The sequence below is a fragment of the Solea solea genome, chromosome 5 (assembly GCF_958295425.1).
Source record: "Solea solea chromosome 5, fSolSol10.1, whole genome shotgun sequence".
Lineage (NCBI taxonomy): Eukaryota > Metazoa > Chordata > Actinopteri > Pleuronectiformes > Soleidae > Solea > Solea solea.
The window spans coordinates 10,354,839-10,374,722 of record NC_081138.1 but is presented as its reverse complement, the minus strand read 5'-3'; the positions used below and the strand labels follow the sequence as shown (position 1 = coordinate 10,374,722).

The following is a 19,884-nucleotide window of genomic DNA, read 5'->3' as shown; positions in this document are numbered from 1 at the left end:
ACAATAAAAATGTGTTGCTGAACCACAGCAGCAGTAAGACTGAATGGTTAAAGCCACCACAGTAACAACACTTTCCCCTTCTCTGTTTGTATAATATCAGCAATATGCAGTAAATTCTATTGTTCCTTTAACAGTCACCGCAGGGGCACAGCATTGCTGCAGCAACAGTATTAGCCATAATTACTCTCCTGTAATAGAAATGAGATGCTATAAACTGTAATCACCACTCAGCTTGAGTGAAAGCACAGGGTCAGCCATGGTAGACTGACTAACTGACTGTGGCGGATGTGTCTGGCCTCACTGAGCTCCCAAGAGATCACTGAGGCAAAGACCCAACCGAAGAGGGAAGGAATCGCTCCACTGAGAGCCACACTGAAGCTACATCACACATCCTTTACAGGAGCCTGTCAGGGGAAATCGAATAGTTTTACCCTGGCAGTAACTCTCTGGTGTCCAGCAGATAGCAGGTGAGCATCTAGTTTCACATGTGGCACATTTGTGGAAGGGAAGGAACAGTATAGTATTTAGAGAATGATTATATTATTATTATTATAAGCTTCTGAAGGAGTTGTTTTTATGGATTATGTCACAGAGAAAATATTAAGGTCAGTATGCATTACAATTTGGGTTACATTTTACTGTTTGGTGTATTTTTAAATGCAATTAAGTAGACAACAGTGATACAATTCCATTAAATTTGCAGCTAAATAACACAATTCATTCTCGTTCTACAGGGGTTGTTTCAAGAGCATTCTGGGAAAGGTATACACTACATAAAAAAAGGTCCTCAAGCATAATTCAACATATGGGTCATTTGACATCATTAATAAGCTCTATCAGATAGCAGGGATGCGAGGAAAGGATTTTCCTTTAAGGTCTTAAAGGGATAGTTTGGATCTTTGAACATGGAGTAGATTAGTGGATGCAACACTGTCAACACATTTAATGAGTCTTATGTTAACAAATGCATGTTTGTTTGTGGCCAAAAATGTTAGTTTTGTGACCCTTGCTCTCTCCCAGAACTTCTCTGCCTGGAACCAGGAGGAGATGTCCGAATGATTTGACATCCTCGCATCTACTACTGGTGTCATGATATAACTTGATGTCCAAAAATGTTATATATTATCTCTTTAATAATACATAATAAGTGATTTAAGTTTTTAAAAAAAATAATTGAGTATGCAACCACAGCTCTAGCTGTACTTGCAGCCCAGTGACAACAAAAACAAAAGGTCAAATAAAACGCTCAGTGAAAGTGTGCTTTCATAGTAAATAAGCCATTGTCACTCAACGGTGCTCATCACCTGTTCAGCTTGAAACAAGTCAAGTTAATTGCACTCATTTGGCTCAGAAAACAAATGTATCCACATCTGCCATGGACTCATTGCTCAAGGCTGGTAAAACACACTTTTTTGCCTGATTAACATTAGCAGGGACAGACCGAGAAGCAACGCTCACACTCAGACTAATTCCAATATTCCTGAGAGGGCTGCGGTGATGTATGAGGGGAATGAGATGGGAGGCACAGGTCGATCGGCCAACACTGTCGCCATCACAAAGTAATGAGATCTCAGGGGGAAGGGAAAGGGAGGGGCTGATTCATCCAACTACCTGCTCACATAATACTAATTGGCTATAGGTAGGTAAGCTGTACAGTGGGACGTTTTAATGGCATTATTAAAAGTGTGTGTATGTGACTAGAACTGACACTGGCATGAGTTGTCTCTGTATACTGGCTGATTGCATTTTAGCTGCACAACATGCTTCTCCGTGTATATTTCTGTGCTTTATTTATAAATTAGACAAGTATAATAATAAACTGATTCAATTCAATTCAATCTAACGCAATTGGTATAGAGCTAAATCACAACATACATTAACTCAAGGCACTGTACATAGTAAGGCACAAACCTTTAAAATATTGTAGAGAAAAGAAACCCAACATAAACTTTTTTGGAGCCTAGTGTGCTGCAGACATTTGGAAAAAAAAGAGCTTTTCCTGTGTCAGTATGAACTAGATGTAGACTTAGATGTATAACTTTGGGATTGATGAGTCAACCACAATTACACGAGTGGATCTGACACAATAATTATTTTATTTGAGACATTTGATCCCCAGAGTAAATACGCCATTCATGTGAAAATTAAATGTATGTTAAAACAATGCTCAGAAGATATATATATATGTACAAAAAACAATCTGAAGATTCTAGTGGCTTCATAAGGAATTGGGATCTGAGATATGCATTTAGGACCAAATTTAAAAATATTAGTTAAAACATGTATTCTCAATTAGATTTGATTAGATTAGATAAATGAGAGATATTTTAAGAAACACAACTTTGATAATATTTCATATGTGGTGAAGATCTGATTTAAAAATTGACTTAATACATCAAAATACACTGAGGTCTGAATCGTTATGCTTCTTACAGTAGAACTGTTTCATGCAAACAATGATTTGATCAACACAAGAGGCAAGTAATAAGGTTGAGGTGAGAATTAATTTAAGGTTAGGAGTTAGGGTTAGAGGGCTAAAGAATGTCTTACTGTATGTCCTAAGAATGCTCTACACGAGTGTATGTGTGTGTTTTCAGACCAGACTTCTCCCATCCTAAAGTCTGTTTTACAGTGGTTTAGAGCAGATAGGTGGGAAGGATGGATGTGTTTCAACTTTCTCTCATATTCTGCTTCTTTCCTCAATCATTGTCTTTACATTTGCCTTATGTTTCGCTTTGAGTTGTATGTTTAATCCATCTACTCTTCCAATCCACCCGCTTTATCACACACACACACGCGCAGACTCGCTCACCTGCAGTACGTGACAGGCTTTCCCGTGCCAATAATTGGTATGTCCGACATGGATTCCTCTTTCCTGTCCATCTAATTACAACATTATTAGTTGTCACGGTGATGAGCAGCAGTGCAGATAGGGAACATGACTTAATGAGAGAGAAAACACGGTGGAACATGGCAGGGTGGTCAGTGTCTACCATGTTTTAATTTAACCTCTGTCAAATCTAAAAGATGATCAGATTTTAAAAGACACTCACACAAAACTGCAGTTCCTCAGTGTTGGTGGAGCCAGATCGATTTATTAGACAAAAGTCAGATCTGGTGAAGCTGGTTCCACAATTGTTATTGAAATTGTGTATTTTGGAAAATCAAAGCCTAATTAAACTTAATGGTATTCTCATCTCTTGGCCAGCAGCCATGCATACAGTAATGAAAATTGCATAAAAGGGCTTCTTGTGAGCTCATGGAGTGTCTTTATTTGCTTAATGTCTGCACTTAAAAAAGCTAGTATATGCCAAATATGCCATTTTTGAAACATGGCAGTGAATGATCGGTTTCAGTATTTTTTTTAGTATTATTTTATATGTATATATATATATATATATAAATATATATTGCCATTGGAAAGACCATGCAATATAAAATCAAATAAAATGCCTGAAAATGTAAATTCCATAATACCTAATTAGTGTTTACGAGTAAAGATGGATGGGTGGCAATGTTTGTGAGATAATTGTTAGTCAGTTCAAAGATAATTTTTATCAGTGTATTTACTGTAGATCTTTCACGATCACAATCTTTTACCATGCTATAATGTTAGCACATTAAACCGTTGCTTAATGTTCATGAATATTGAGCACACAGGCGTATGAGGAAGCCGTCACACTACTCTGATGAACATAGGACCATGAGCATGGAAAATCTAAATTTGCTAAATTTTCAAACATAAATTACACAGATACAAACAGAGGAAACATGTTCTCAGGTCAGATGGGTCCATGATTTGACTTGTTCTGGGCAAAAATAACATAAGAGCCAAAAATGAAAAAGGCCTCCAGACTGTTATCAAGGAAAGGGAGCAAAAACCAGCATGTGTGATAGTATGGGGGGGGGGGGGAGGGGGCATCAGTGCCCATGGCATGTGTGATCTATTATGTGAAGGTACACTGTAAGAAATGATTCTGTGGTCATGTAGATTTGAATTAATTTATCAGGTAAAATATATTCAATATAATTGTGTTTTTGGTTTTGAGGCAAATATTTAATTCAATTTCAAATAAAAATGTTTGGAATAAAATCCACCCATTGTAGTTAAATAAAAACATAAGCATTATGTTTACCTAATCCCAAATAGACAGAATATTGAGTTAATTCAAATGAATGTAATCAGGCAAATTTTAAATGAAAAGCGCTTCCTGTCAAAGTGCTCAAAGGTAAGAAAACTTATTTTATTATCACTGGGCTTGTAAGAAGAACGCATGTAGTGGAAGGCTATATTACAATATAAAATGAGCTGTCACAGAAATAGAGACTCAGCAGCAACATAAAGTTGGCTTCTGTTGCCAAGGCTTTATGTTAATGTACGTTAGTAGGCCTAGTGTGATTTTGTTGCGCTATAATATGAACACTGCATTATACATTTTGGAAGAATTCATGTATCGGAGTCAAACTTTTATTTTGAACGATACGGCTTAGCATTCCGCTATCATGGTTGCTATCATGTTTGCTATCATGGTTCCTACGTCCCTTGCGTGTTGATATATCCTCAGTATGTTTTTATAAAATGGCGTGAATTAGTACATTGGGTTTAATGTTAAGGTTAGACACATAAACAAAAAGAGATATATTGGGGGTTATCGCTAGAAGAGCATCTTATATTTCGGACGGCACTTGACGCACTTCCGTTAGCTTTACTTCCTGTGTGGCGCTTGTCTTCCTGGGCAGGTAAGGTAAGTTCTCTGTTGTTTCGCTGTTTTGTTGCAACTTGCAAATGTGAAGGCAACTTACTTAAACACGTGAAGTAAGTTTATTAACAGTGTTATGTTTTAGCGCCGCAATTGTATTTCTTTTCATGCTTAAATCGGTTCATTTTAGTGTGGTAATGTCCGGTCCACAGCACTTAACGTTAGCAGGAGGGGAGGAGGCTTAACACGGCACATACTTTTTCATTTTACAGCTTAACAGTACACTAAAAAAGCTTCTGAATTTTTTTATTTTTTTTTATTATTTTTTTGGTGATTGATTTATCAGTTGTTCATTCCTCCCAAGGACTCAGTGCACTCTTTGGTTGAGAGGACCAGAGAGCTTGTCCTTCAGTGTCTCATAGAATACCTTGGAGAACAAGGGGGACATCTCATCAAAGAATTCAAGGTAGGTGAACTTAATTTGCATTAACTTATTTCAAAGACCACATTTCCTTAATTCCTCAAGTAGGTGCTGTTTTTCAAATAGATCTGTGACCTTTGTTTTTTGTATTATCTTTTTTCACAGCTTCAGTTCTCCTTGTCATAGATTCTCCAAATCTCTGAACTCAACTAGAGGGATGAACACTATTCTTCCACAAGATACTGTAAATAGAGAGGGATATAATAGTAGAACAGCTTAAAGCCCTTGTTACAATGGAAGAACAATTGTAGCATAGAAAAACATCAAAATAGAGAAGAAAACAAAGAACAATTTGAGACCAAGAAAATAAAATGTGCTAAAAAGATTTATAAGCAATGAAAACAATAATGAATGTATTGTCTAGTAATGCCATATGCTTGCAATATATTTCTGACAGTTTTATACTAAGACACTTACAATTTCATGTTGCAGGACACTGAGAACTTGGAGGAACTTGAACAGCTCGTAATGGCAATTATTGTGACCCCAAAGCCTGGCGCTTCTACAAGCAACAGCCCAAAGAACATTGGAACTGTCATAGAGGTCTTGGAAGTCATCACAGGACTTGGAGACATTACGAGGGCTTGCTCTGTCCTCCTTGGCTTGACCTACGCACTGAATCTTGATTATCCCAAACAGCTGAAGTACACCTTTGAGGTATTCCAAAAACATTTCATGGAACTGGATGATTCAAAGCTGTCAAACAAGGTCCAGTCCCTCAAGAGCAAACTTCTGGCTTGAAATGAGACTGTAGTTGCAGTGCAGACACAATGTCCAGCTTCTACAGAGCTTGAGAATTGCACATTTGAAAGTGCTGCTATGTTTGCAAGTTAGCACTGATTTGGACTCTTATCCCACTAATGTCAGTGACATTTCTATTATGGTTAGTTCAAAGTACTTAATGTGTTTTACTCCATACAAATTGTTTTGGTACATGCACTTCTGGAGGATTTTTCTTTAAGTTCATTATTAATCCCATTTAGTAGCTTAGTGAGGTGAGAAAGCATGGAAACACATGTTTATGGATACATCATCACTGTGCAAAATGGAATTTATTTTTGTTTTTACAAAAAAGTTTGGAGTCAGTATTCTGTCCTATTCAAATTACTGATGTGCTACAATGTGTTGGAAAGCAGAAAAGTGAATTGTTAATAAACGTGTTATTTGAGTATTTTAGAGCTGCAACTAACGATTATTTTAATAATCGATTAATCTGTCGATTAACTTTTAATGATTTTTTTGTTATCCAGAGCAAAGTGATGAAGAAAATATTCACATTTAAGAAGCTTTAACAATCAGAAATCTTGTTTTAATCAAATAAAAAACCTTCAAACCGATTATCGATTATCAAAATAGTTGTCGATTAATTTAGTAATCGATTAATAATCGTTTCAGCTCTAGAGTATTTGTTTAGTTCTGTACTTTCTGGGCCATAGACTAGTTATTCCTAAGAAAGAAGAATATTTAGATTTAATTAATTAATTAATAATTCAAATGAATGCACTGATAAATGTAGTTGATTATTACTCAATTATATATCATTGATATGTAGAATTAAATCATTTTTATTAGTACAATTTACACATTAGGGAGTTTATCTTTTTCAAATCAACTCAATATTTTTGTTTAGGTTTTAATTAATTCTGTACTGTTTTCTATTCGGATCTACTCATATTAAATGGGTAACTATTAAGGGTCTCATTTAATTAAAGTTTACTCAATACCAAACATTGTGAAATTTAATTAATAATATTGCTTGTAATCTGTTGCCTCATTTTATTGAGTAGATATGGTGTATCTTTTTTTACAGTGTACCATTGATCCAGAGGCTCATATTAAAATTTTGGAGAAACTATGCTCCCGTCAAGATGATGTGTTTTTCAAGAAACTCCATGTCTATTTCAGCAGGAGAATGTCAGGCCTCACATATACATATGTATACATATATATTAGGGATGTCCCAATACAACTTTTTCACTTTCGATACGATACCGATATTGCAGCCTTGAGTATTGGCCGATACCGATATTGATCCGATACGATATCAGCACAAATCATACATACTTTATGTATTACAAATACACACTTTATAATTACATATTTTGTAGTTTGGAATGTTAGAATAGGCTTGATCAAGTGATATTACTTACACAGAGAACAATAGTCAGCAACAGTAGAAAAACTGACCCATTTATTAATAACCAATGGTTACATCAATTTTAACCTTCAACATAAGAATATTGGATTTTTTGCCATGTTCATTTCATACAGTCTATGGTTCACTTAATCAGGAGGAAAGTACCAAGTGCTCATGGGGGTGTTTTCAGAGCACTTGTTTTTACTATTTTGGATTAGCCCAACCCACACAGGGTGAGTGACTCATGCCGCAGGTAAACCCGGAGCCCGAGGACCGTCCCCGCAGACGTACTTAGCTCCGTGGAGCGTCAGGACACATTTAAAACACACACATCTCTTGGCATGGCTGCTTTTTGGGGTATAATTAACAAACGGGGGCTGTTGAAAGTCGACAGGTGGCGCTGGTTTATGAAATAATGTTGTTTTAGCAGTTCGCCTCAGGATGAGCTAGCGTGGTGCTAACTAGCTGTGTGGCTTTGCGGCCTCTGATTTCAGAGGTTAAATCAAAACAGGCGCTGCTAGAGCAGAATGGACTGTGGAGCACTTATATCGGAGATTTTAGAGGCAGTCCGATATAATCTGATATGTGTTTTTTGGTTGATATCGGACCGATATCCGATATCAATTGCGGATCGGTACATCCCTAATATACAGTATATGTATACATCAGGGGTCGCGTTAACCGAATATTTTCCGTCATTGACCGTTTTTTTAAAACGGTGACGGAAAAATCTGAGAGCCATCCGTCATTTTGACAGATTGCAATTCACACCCCTGACCACTTGGTGGTGAAGAGCATATTACAGTAAGTTGAAAGTAGAAAAGAAGAAAAATGTCACGGCAGTTGAGTGTCAGAAGTTTCTTTAAAAAGCCCAAAAACTATGTTGATTAAAGAGGTGAAAAAAGAGGGATAGATGCAGATGCAGATGAAGGACAAACTCACCCCTTGGCCTCAGCGGAGCGAGGAAGCGGCAGTAAGGAGGTTAGGCGAGTTCAGTGGGAGCGGGAGTTCTCCTGGCTGAGCAGGGCGGATAGAAAAATGTTGTGCGACAAAATAAAGATTCCCATCGGAGAATCTGAACATAATTTCTGACCTGGACACCGTACTCAATGCATCTCGCTATCCTTGTAGTGCTGACAGCGTGTTAAAGAGCTATGGACAGGAGGCTTTGGAGCGCGCCTGTGACCGGTGCAGCTGATCCACTGGTGCAGAAGGAGCGCATGTTGCGGGATTTCCTACCACGCGCAACTACGCGCAAGCAGGCACGCGATTTAAGTCCATGTGGACCAGGAGGAAGGTGTGAGACTGTGCGTTTAGGCCACAGGTGAACTGTTCATATTCCACTGCAATTGAATATGTCATTATTATCATTTAAAGTGACCGGTAAAAATGGATTATGACGGGATTTTTATGACCCTGTCAGTCAAAATGACAGACAACGAAAAAGTCTAGCGCAACCTCTGGTATACATATACATATATATATATATATATACATATATACACACACACACTTTTTACTGATGAAAAGAGGGGTAAAAAGCTCAAAAAGACACATGCAGGTATTTTACTGGTTTGAAACACCCCTAATCCTGTGCTGCCATGTTTGCAAAGAATCTCATGTAAAAACAGAGAAACTGTATCTCCAGAGACTAAATGGTTAGTTGAAGACCAAGCGTGAGTTAGAGTGCACTTTCTCTCTTCACCCTGACAACCCTCTAATGAGTGTCCTTAAACTCCATAAGGGCCTATTATTGACTGCCCGGTTTCATCTGTGAACCTGTAGCAACTGTCCCAATGTGGAAGCCTTCAGTGCAAATTTACAGTTAAATATAGTTCTTACAGTACATGGCTGAGTGGACAAATGAATGTAGAATGTTACACATACACATAGGTTCATGCAGCTATACTTTCAAGGACTCTACATTGACTTCCATTCATTTAGACCACAGCGTTATTCCTAAACCTCACAGCAATACTCTTAACAACTTCACATACTAAACTTAACCTACTTTACCACTACCCATCCACCCTTACACATAAAACACAATTCAAATCTTAGCCTTAAACTTAACCAGTTCCTCAGAAATCAGGTCCTGCCTCATTAGGACCAGGTTTTGGTCTCCATGTGGCCTACTGGTCCTAGCTAGATCAGTCAGTATGTTTACATGCATGGCCGTAGTCCAACTAAGACAGTCAATCAGACAACTTTCTGAGTCCGAGTATACATGGAGAGGAGAAAATCAATTTATTTGCCACATACGTCTGACTCCGCCTCCGTAGGTGATGCTGTATCGCTCTATAAGCAAGTGTGTCAGTTGCATGTAAACCTTTACGTTAAAGAAAAACTAGCGGTGAGACGGATCGTGTTGTGGTTCTGTATGATTCGTACCTTCTGTACATCGTGATACAAATTAGACTGAGCATAGCTGTTGTGGTTGCTGCACTGTCTGAAGAAAGACGCCGCCACCGCAGTCTATATTAATCGATGGATTTGTATTAGCCATCAGTCATGTCAACATGAACTGCTGGCCTTTATTTAGATACTCTACCTGTCACTTTATGCTGCCACAGCTTATTGGATTAATTAAGAAGTCTATTTGCATTAATAGTGTATGCTGCATCGAGTATGAACTTTCATCATAAATAGTGAAGACATACTCATCTTACATACAACCAAAATATACAAAGTGCTTGCAACTCATACAGTATTTATTTGCACCCTTTTTAATTTTAGTTGACTTTTAGTAACCAACAACTTGGGACTTCCTTTTTTTCATTGAGTAAAAGAAAAACATTTGACCTTTACCTGGCAAAAGCACTAGACACTTTATTCTAGTTGTACTGAAAATCTGATTTCAGATCAGATCAGATTTGTGCTTTAAAATATGGTTTGACAGCAACATTTTTAAATGTATGCACTAATTACAATTTGGGTCAATAAAACAGGTAAACTGGTAAATGTAACAGATCACCTGCCATTAAACATCAGCAAGATCTTTAGTAAATTTACTTTTGGTGCTTTAATAGACAACATGATTAACTCGGAAGAACAAAACAAACAAACAAACAAAATAGTGTGTATCGTTAGTAAAAGTTTTGCTAATGTTGACTAAGCAAACAAATTTGAGACTAAAGCCACAGATGTAAGCACTGTCCCACTGTAGTGATGATGCTATCATTTACATGGATATCTTTTGTAGTTTGCTTTAAATTGAGGTTTGTGGTATTCTAGTGTGTGCAGACACAATGTCCAGCTTCTACAGAGCTTGAGAATTGCACATTTCCTCATTAACTTTGGAACCACAGACCTTTTCTCATTGTATTTTCCTTCAATGTATGTTATACAATGTCCTATTATGACTCTGTTGGAGTTTCATTGCACTAAAGTATTTCCCATCCACATCCCCCCCCCCCCCCTCCATATGTATCATACTGTAGGGCCAACAAGGTGATGCCTCGGTATGGTGAGAGATCAACAGGGATCAGGGTGAACAGTGAGGGAGAGGACACACACATGAGGAAATGGTGGAATTAATTTTCATTATCTCTGTAGCAGCTGCTGCCTGGTTAGGTGAAGTGAAGGAGGAGTGAACCATGATGTTGTGGAGCAGAGAATCAACTATCATCAGAGGACATGAGGCAAGGTTTGTGCCTGTATCTGTGTCCTTTTTATGCCTAGAGGGCTGTTCCAGGGCAGGAACTTACCTCTGCAGATGGTACCATTGCCCACGTAGCCCGGCTTGCAGGTACACAGGTGTCCTCTGATGGTGTTGGTGCAGATGGCGTTCTCATCACACAAACTCTGGCTGCTGGCACACTCGTCATGCTCTGAGGGAGAGACACAGAGAGCCATTCCACAGTCAGTACAGCTGAGTGTTTGTGTACTTTTCTGTGTGAAAATAATTTGGAAAAATAATTTGAGTTTAGCAGCCATGGGAACTCCACTGATGAGGGTAACAATTAGTTTAGTAGCTACTCGAGACTGACACCATGGGTTTATAAAATCCTTGTTTTCAAACATCAGTTCTGCTCAACACATTCAGATCATCTGAAGCAATGACTGAGAACAATGCAGAGAACAGCAAAGCTGTATTTAGTAGTAGTTATATCTTTAAGTGGTCCCTTAAGATCAGAGGATTCAGGCCTGGTGCTTTATCCATCCTGGGTGATCCATTCACAAGTAGACAGCAGTAGGTACAGGCATGAACACGGTAAACTGTGTACATATGTGTCCTCAATGCATTCTCAGATCTGATTATAAAGCCACATTTGGAGGGGATGGGTTGCATGAGTGAATTAGGGCTGCATGATTGTGGCCAAAATGATAATCATAATTATTTTTGAACATTGAGATCATGGTTATTTATCCCGGGATTCATTGGCTTTAGTGACAAACATTTTATTGCACTGTCATGAAAAAAAAACCAAAACAACTCTTTTCACATCCACTTGAAAATGAGCACATTAATACAAACTGAAAAGACAGTGGCAGTTTGGCACAAATGTTAACAGAAGGAATTTATGTGAAAAAAAAAAATCAGAGACAGTGCCCGTCTAAAAACATTTCAAAGACATTTCTACATATACCATGGAATTCAAGTCCAAACTATGTTCTCATGCCCTATTGTAATGCCAGTATGAACAATTGTACTTAATGCCATCTTAACACTTGTGATGGGATCTCCCAGGTGACTGTTAACACCAGGACTGAATTGGTGGAAAAAAGTGCTATATAGTCAATTTAAATAAGACAAGGGACTGACTGGTCAGCATGGGTGCCTTTTCTTATTCTCCTGCAGCAGAGTTTCTCAGCTTTGTCTCAGCCAAGGACCACCAACAAGGATTGATCATAATACAAAAACAGCATCACATTAGAGGTCTGTACAACAAAGAGTGTTCAACAAAACCAGGATTTGTGTGAGTGAGCTCACTTAACAAACACCTAAAGCCTCAGTCAGAGATAAAGAGTATCACAAAAGTGGTAATGAACTTTTACTTTTGACACGTCATTTGATTTTATATCCTCACAAAATGGACTGACCATGCTTCTTCAAGTTATGAAGACTGTAGAGCTAGACCAATATTTTGAAAATTATTACAGCTTAATGTATCTCTGTGATTAATCTAAATTTACCGCATGCATACTTTTTTGCCATTAAAGTATATAAAACATTTCAAATCAAATGATTTTGACAGTTGAGTGAGCCAATGAAAAAAATCTACATTATAGACTTTAACTAAGATTCAACGTTCAAAGCAGAAAAAAATGAGAGTGCACTGAAAAACAAACCTGTTAAAAACAGCCCGAAATTGATTGAACAAGTAATTCATGGTAAAACAGCAAAATGTGTACATAGGGAGGGAGTCAATTTATTATTTTAATGTCGTGTAGTGTTTCACAAACTGAGACACCTGGAAAGAGGGACAGCAAATGGCATTGCACCTGGACACAATCTGCTCATCTGTGTATAGAGTGGGAGAGAGATAAGTGGGTCTGATCAGATTAGCTGGTTGATAAACACACATGCATCTCAGATCTTGTTTCTGCACCCAAATCCACTGGATCGCATAAGATTGTTGAAATGTCCAACGGGGCTTTTAAGGAAAGTGATGCAGGTTTCTTACAGCCAGTTTCAAACTGAAACTCTGAACATAATCTGGTCTGCGTAAATTGCCATAGTGATCTAACCAGATTAAAAGACTCTGTCAACTCTGGCTTTAGAAACAACATACCTGACCCACAAATTTTGCTTCATTGTAGATCCCTAAGCAGAAGTTTCTACAACTGAGAATTGATAAGTCAAATCATTGCCAATCCGATTTGGCATCCCTCTCCTCATCCATCCATTAAAAGTTACATGGTCCTTCATGTACCATATGACTATAAAGTATCATTGAGTTCAGTACATCAAGCAACTAGACCTTCCAATATACCATTATTTCATTTCATGTTGCTACACAAGACAACTGTAACTTTGCTCCCCAAAAGTTTGATAATACTGTCAACTTTGTCAGATGTTCCTGGCAGCATCTGCTGAGGGCCATTGAGAATGTTCTGTGTGTCTGTGCGCTCTACAGCAGGTGAGTGCACACTAGTCAGTGTAATAGATTACTGCAGTGTAATCCATTGGTTCAGAGACTCAGTTCTCTTGTATTTTTTATCAAATAGATGTTCACTGTGAAACATGGCTTACAATATATTTACTTTGAGACAAATCATTTTAATTGTACTCTGTACACTTTTAGTGAGTGAATCAAAATCCATGTCATGATTGTAAGCAACCTAGACATTATAACAGGAAACATGATTTTAATAACAGACTCTGAAACTGAAACCACAAAGTGAAATTATTACTTTGATTGCTTATTTCTTCCAACTGTCTCATGTTGAACACAAACAATTAATCCCTGTTTCTGAAATGGCTGCACCTCCAGCACTAATGAGTGTCCTATTGAGAGTTTACCATGTCATCAATGACGGATGAGTGACTGAATTTTGTTAGCTCTACTTTTTTTTAGGTCCACTGTTCAACACAGAACAGCAAAAAGACACTATGTGTTAATCACAAAGATTAAAATGTTACACTTGACTTACTACATGTTCCACTAATAGGTCCCAGAGTGAAAGGTCTTAAAAAAGGTGACTTGAGGGCAATACAATGCTGCTTAGGTGGTTGCTATTATGTAAAATGTAAAATAAAAATAATGATTGATACATATTAAAAAAAAAACAAAAAAAAACAAACACAGGACAACTGATTTAGCAAAAGACTCAAGTCTCACAACTGAGCTTATGTAATGAGCAGGTTATGTTGCAGTTAGTGCATCTTACAATTATGCAGCTGAGGGGATTCACAACAGAGCTATATTTTTTTTAATATACCTGTATATTAAACCATGAACTGTGTCTTTAAGCACCAGTGAGTACTTAAGGCTGCCTCAACTCACAAGGTGCACACTCACTAACACTCCTCATTAATATGCAAGAGATTTGGTGGGAGTCATGACTAATACATTCCCCTTAATTAATGAGTGTTGCTCACAAAGCCCCAAAGCAACTAGGTGGATTTATTTATTTCTCTTCCCGTGGATTTCCTCCCTGTGTTGAACTATAAATTTGAGGGGAATGTCAACAGTGCCGGTGAGAGGTTTAAGACAGGGATATGAAAAGTAAACTATATTAATGGTACAGTATAGAAGAAGGGTTGCATCATTAAATATTCAGTGTGCTAATACCTGAGAACGGATGAAGATGAAAGCGGCACAATTTAAAAACACTGACAGCCTTGGCTGTTTATTAATTGAATTTACAGAGAAGCATAAACACACAGATGTAGTGGCTGATTTAATAAAGATTTTTATTTTTTATTTTTTTTTTGAAAACTGCCAAGCTGAAGAAGCAAAGGTCCTTCTTAAAAACATCATAGGACCCTTTGAGAGGTGGAATCAACATCCTAACATGCTCAAATTTGCAATCTCTCCAGATTTATGGCACTGTTCAGGTCATGTTGTTCTGCAACATGAAGTCAACATGAATCCCTGTGAAAATGCTTGTCAGTTAAGCGAGCTGTAATTGTTACAGCTGTTTGTGATGTGACTGGCTGAGGGTGTTTTTTTTTTTATTCATGATACTCATATTATTAATCTTCCTCCGGCTATTTTTCACTATGGGATCCAGAATAACAGGTGTCCTTGGAGGCACCAACACAGAGCATTCACAAAGGACTTAACTTATTTGTGCTTGTGCAATTAAAAATTAGGGCCTTACTATTACTCACTAGCAGGTACCTGTTTACAGCAAGCTGTGAACCAGTAAAGCAATAAATCATACATATGTTCATACATACAAAATCGTATGAGAGGCTGTTTAGGCAGTAAATCATACTTGGTTTCACACATAACATCATACTCTTACGCACACACTACTATACCCTCATACATGCACAATCATTCTCTCACACACACTAGTACACTCTTACACACACACTACTATACTCTCTCACACACACTACTATACTCTTACACACACACTACTATAGTCACGCACACTTACTATCATACTCTCTCACAAACACACACAGGCTAACTACAGATATTGACATGATTTCCACTCATCATGTCATTGATTAAATCAGTGTACCTTATAGATAGTGCACTTACACTCCTGTGAGCTATTTTAAGGCTTTAAGTCTACAAAAGCCCAGAGAAGAAGCCCCAAGAGCTAAAACCAACCCTTGTGTCTGACTTCATTATAGATCATCAATACACTCCATGTCAGCAGATAAGGGGTGGGTCAAACTCCGATGTTTTGAGGTAAATCGTGGTACACATCAAGTATAAATATGATGTAAGACATAATTATTAAGAGCTAAGTTTAATAACAACTTCAGAACCATTTCAAACCTCCCATACCTCTCCAAAATCCTAGAAAAAGTGTTGCTCTTCAGGTCCACAATCATCTCACTGACAATAACCTCTATGAACAATTTCAATGCCCAATGTCTGGTTTTTGCCCACTGCATAGCACAGAAACAGCCTTGGTTAAAATCACTTATAATCATCTGATGGCAGCTGACTCTGGTTTATCCTCCATACTCATCCTCCTCAACCTCACCGCAGCTTTTGACACAGTCTCCCACCTTATCCTCCTTATTGCCCCCACTGGCAACAATAACACTGCACTCACCTGATTTCATCATTCCTCTCGGTCACAGTCAATACGTTCAACTCAAATCTTACCAATCCCTCCCCTAACCCTGTCAGCAGTGGTGTGCCCCAGGGCTCTGTCCTGGGGCCCCTCCTTTTCATCATCTACCTCATCCCTCTTGGCAATATCTTCAGAAAAATGGGTGTTCATTTTCACTGCTAGCCAATGACACCCAGCTCTACCTCTCCTCCAAGACCACCACAACTCTACTCCCCTCTTTCCTCCTCAACTGTTTACAAGAAATTAAGATATATATTAAGATATTAAGAACGAAATGCCAATAAAACTGAATTACTCCTCATTGGTTCCAAATCCACACTTTCCAAATATGTTAACCCATCAGTAATAATTGACAACTTCACTGTTCTCCCGTCATCGTTGACAGCAACTTCTCCTTCACAGCTCACATAAACCGTATCACCTGGTCCGCCTACTTTCACCTCCGCAATATCAACCACCTCCGTCCTTCACTCACTCCAATTACCACTGCCATCCTGGTCAATGCCCTTGTCACATCACATCTGGACTTCTGCAATGCACTCCTGAATGGTTTATCTCAGAAATCCCTACCACCAGAACCCCATCCTCACATCACCACTATCCTGAAACAACTTCACTGGCTCCCCATCTGTTTCTGCATTGAATTAAAAATCCTTCTTTTAACATTCAACTCCCTTCATATCTTAGCTTCTCCATATCTCACTGACCTCCTCCATACTTACACACCTTCCCACATTCTCCATTCCTCCTCAGCCTCCCTCCATCCCTCTCCATACCACGTATGTCGACAATGGGACTCTGGTCATTCAGCCGTTCTGCCCCCCCAACTCTGGAATACACTCCCACAAGACATCCGGACAATACTATCCACCTTCAAATCCCAACTAAAAACTTACCTTTTCAGTCTAGCCTACCCATCATGACCATCCCCCCACCATCACCTCAGCTATCTTTTTCAGCACTCTACAGTGTACGATATTGTATACATTCTTTACCTCCACCTATTGTCTTGATCATGTCCGTTTTATTTCATTTTAACTTTTACCTTTTACTTTTTTAATTGTCTGTTTTATTTTTTTTTAACTTCTGTGTGTTTGATGTTTGTGTTTTATTTGACTTGTAAAGCGACCTTGAGAGTCTGAAAGGTGCTTACACATAAAATGTATTATTATTGTTATTATTATTAATAGTATTACTATTATTAATAAGTGAATGTCTCAATAGGCCCCACTGCAGCTGTACTTCTAATCACTACTGCACACCAGGGGTTTGTTTTTATTTCATTTGAGTACAGTGGTCTAGACATGTTATCATCATTATACAGAATCATGGCCAAAACAATTCTGACTGCACAGTTGTATTGTGGATGACTGCACTGTATCCTTTGTGACACTGATGGAACACTGTACTGTCTACTGGTGCTGCTGATATTTTCCTTGCTGTGCAGCTGGTGAAGAAGTCTCACATCCCTTGAACCTTTTCATAGATTGCATCATCTTCAGCTTTATTCAGCACTGATGCAATGCACCATGCAGAGAACATTTTACAACCCAAACCCATTTAGCAAAAGCTGCCTCATTAAAGATTGTGTCATTGAAAACAACTAAAAGGGAATCCAAACAAGAAGGTGCAAGTCATGCAGACATTTACTATCAACATAAAAACTGCATAGAGAATATTCTTGTGGTGGTACCATGGACCAAATTTGACATACATGGAAGTGTATGGGAGAATGAGCCTACTTCCCACTTGTGTATGTCATTAAACATTTCCCTGATGACTTAATGGTTTCAATTACTACTTCTGGGTCTTCTACAAATAGACAAAGTACAGCACACATGAGTGGACTACAGTGTGATTGACAGCTGGTATCATCAAATAGGAGCTTATTTACAGGTGATGTCGCTGAAATTCTGGTTGCAAAATGTCAACATGGCACTGACCAAATTGCAGATCTTGAGGCTTCAAAGTAAGAGCTCAGACTCCTTTGGGTCACATCACAACCTGTTTATACTTGGGTGGTACAGTGAACACAGTTCCTACTTCCTACCCATGCAAACAGATTTAAGACTACTAACCCTCCTCAGGCATATTCTCCAGTGATGGTTGCTGGTCCTTGAAACGGAGAAGCACATTTCAGGCCCAGTTATGTATGCATTAATTCTGCAAACGAACAACTAAAACAAGGAAATGCTATAATAGTGTTGTATATGTACAACCAAAAAAAGGGCTATATCATCTAGAAAATAACACACAACGACCAGCTATTTTTCTACAGAATTCTCTCGCAAAATCCACAGGAATGAGCCAGTAAAGTCATGTATGGTTCCTGCAACACTGTCAATCAAAAACTGGATCATGTAGAAGCCCAGTATCAGCCCATCCCCCCTCCACTTTCGCGGAAGCCCAGCTTCGCTGGAAGTGACGTTTTTGCCACATTTGTCCAATCACTATCAAGCTCACCACAGTGAAAAAAACAATTCTGTGCTGTCCCATAGAGAACAGTTGCTGAGCTTCAATTAAGTGGTTTCAATGCAAAGGCTGCTACGGAAATACGAAAAGCATGTAAGACAATTAGTCACCTGACTAATAGCTGATTCTAAACAAACTAGTGACACGTTCTAGTCACGTTCTACCACACGTTTAGTATTGACGTAAATATATGACAACATTTTAGAGGAAGCTGAGCTTCCCTTTCTGTCTTAGAGTAATAGCCACTAATATATCAATATATAAAGATACACCAGTTTTCCACCACAGTGCAAACATTTGAAAGTTGGGTTACTATGAAACTGTTAATGCACCACTGCCCTTTGCCCAAAGTCCACCAGAATTGTGCTTTAGGTGCCGACGACCCTGAAAAGGATTAGTGGTATAGCTAATGGACAAATTACAGATGATTTACATAAATCATCTACATAACAAAAAGTGTTATCAGATTAATAAAGTTTTTAATGCAACAGCTGCTGAATTGCCTTTAGTGGGTGTAATCATGTGAAGGACTGTTTCATACTGTGATTAAACAATTAATGTAATCAGTCACTTGATTATATGTTAGCTTAAAAAACAATTTTTATTATGATAGTTAAGATTTTTTAGTGAGCAACCATTGCTATTACATTTCAGTGCTACACTGTCTTTAACATTCAGCTATGGTGGGTGGACTGAAAAATACATTGCAGACTCGCAGAATTATTAATGGAATCCATTAGAGATTGATAAGATGTACTGGTTACAGTATCCAAGGGGGGATTTCCCCCCCCATAATACAATAACCCAACCCACTGATGAATGATTGTGTCACTGTAAAGTTATTGCACTGACAAAAGAGAGCTCGGAGATTTTCCTGAAGATAACAAGAGCAATGTATTAACACACTGCCCAGGTTTGGCCTAATTAGTCAATTCATATAGAGTGATGCAGTGTCAGGCCATGGAGGACATAGGTGAAATGGTGTTAGAGAGCCTCAGGATGGATGGTAATTCTTTTGCACAATTTAAAACATGTTGATTGCATTGCACTGACAGCCTTCATTTACACTGCCCTGAGCTAATATTTCATGCCATTTGTTTCTTATTGAGTCCATGTGCAACACACTGCCTGTTGGTTGAGCTTCATGTTCAGGCAGAATTACAGATCAAAATAAAAGGTAAAAAGTAGTGGGGAAAAGAAAACAAAGTGCATTTAATTTATTGAAGTACTTGCTCGCAAATAGGAGACATTTGTACATTACAGTAGTAATGTGTTTCCAAATCCTGTTTTGCCACATTTCAGAGAGAAATACAGTACTGTGCAAAAGTCACAAGGCATCACTAGGTTTGTTATCTGTCAAATTCTGTGATCATTGGTATTTGAAT

At 38.2% G+C, this 19,884-nt stretch overlaps 1 protein-coding gene across 2 annotated transcripts in view; it reads right to left on the bottom strand.

The window, feature by feature from the left end:
* Window positions 1–19,884, bottom strand: part of LOC131459443 (protein kinase C-binding protein NELL1-like) — a 223,294-nt gene that overhangs the window by 38,816 nt on the left and 164,594 nt on the right. For both annotated transcript variants that reach the window (XM_058629295.1, XM_058629296.1), the window contains exon 14: window positions 11,026–11,148. In XM_058629295.1, coding sequence (XP_058485278.1) covers window positions 11,026–11,148 — 123 coding nt within the window. The remainder of the gene's footprint in view (window positions 1–11,025; window positions 11,149–19,884) is intronic.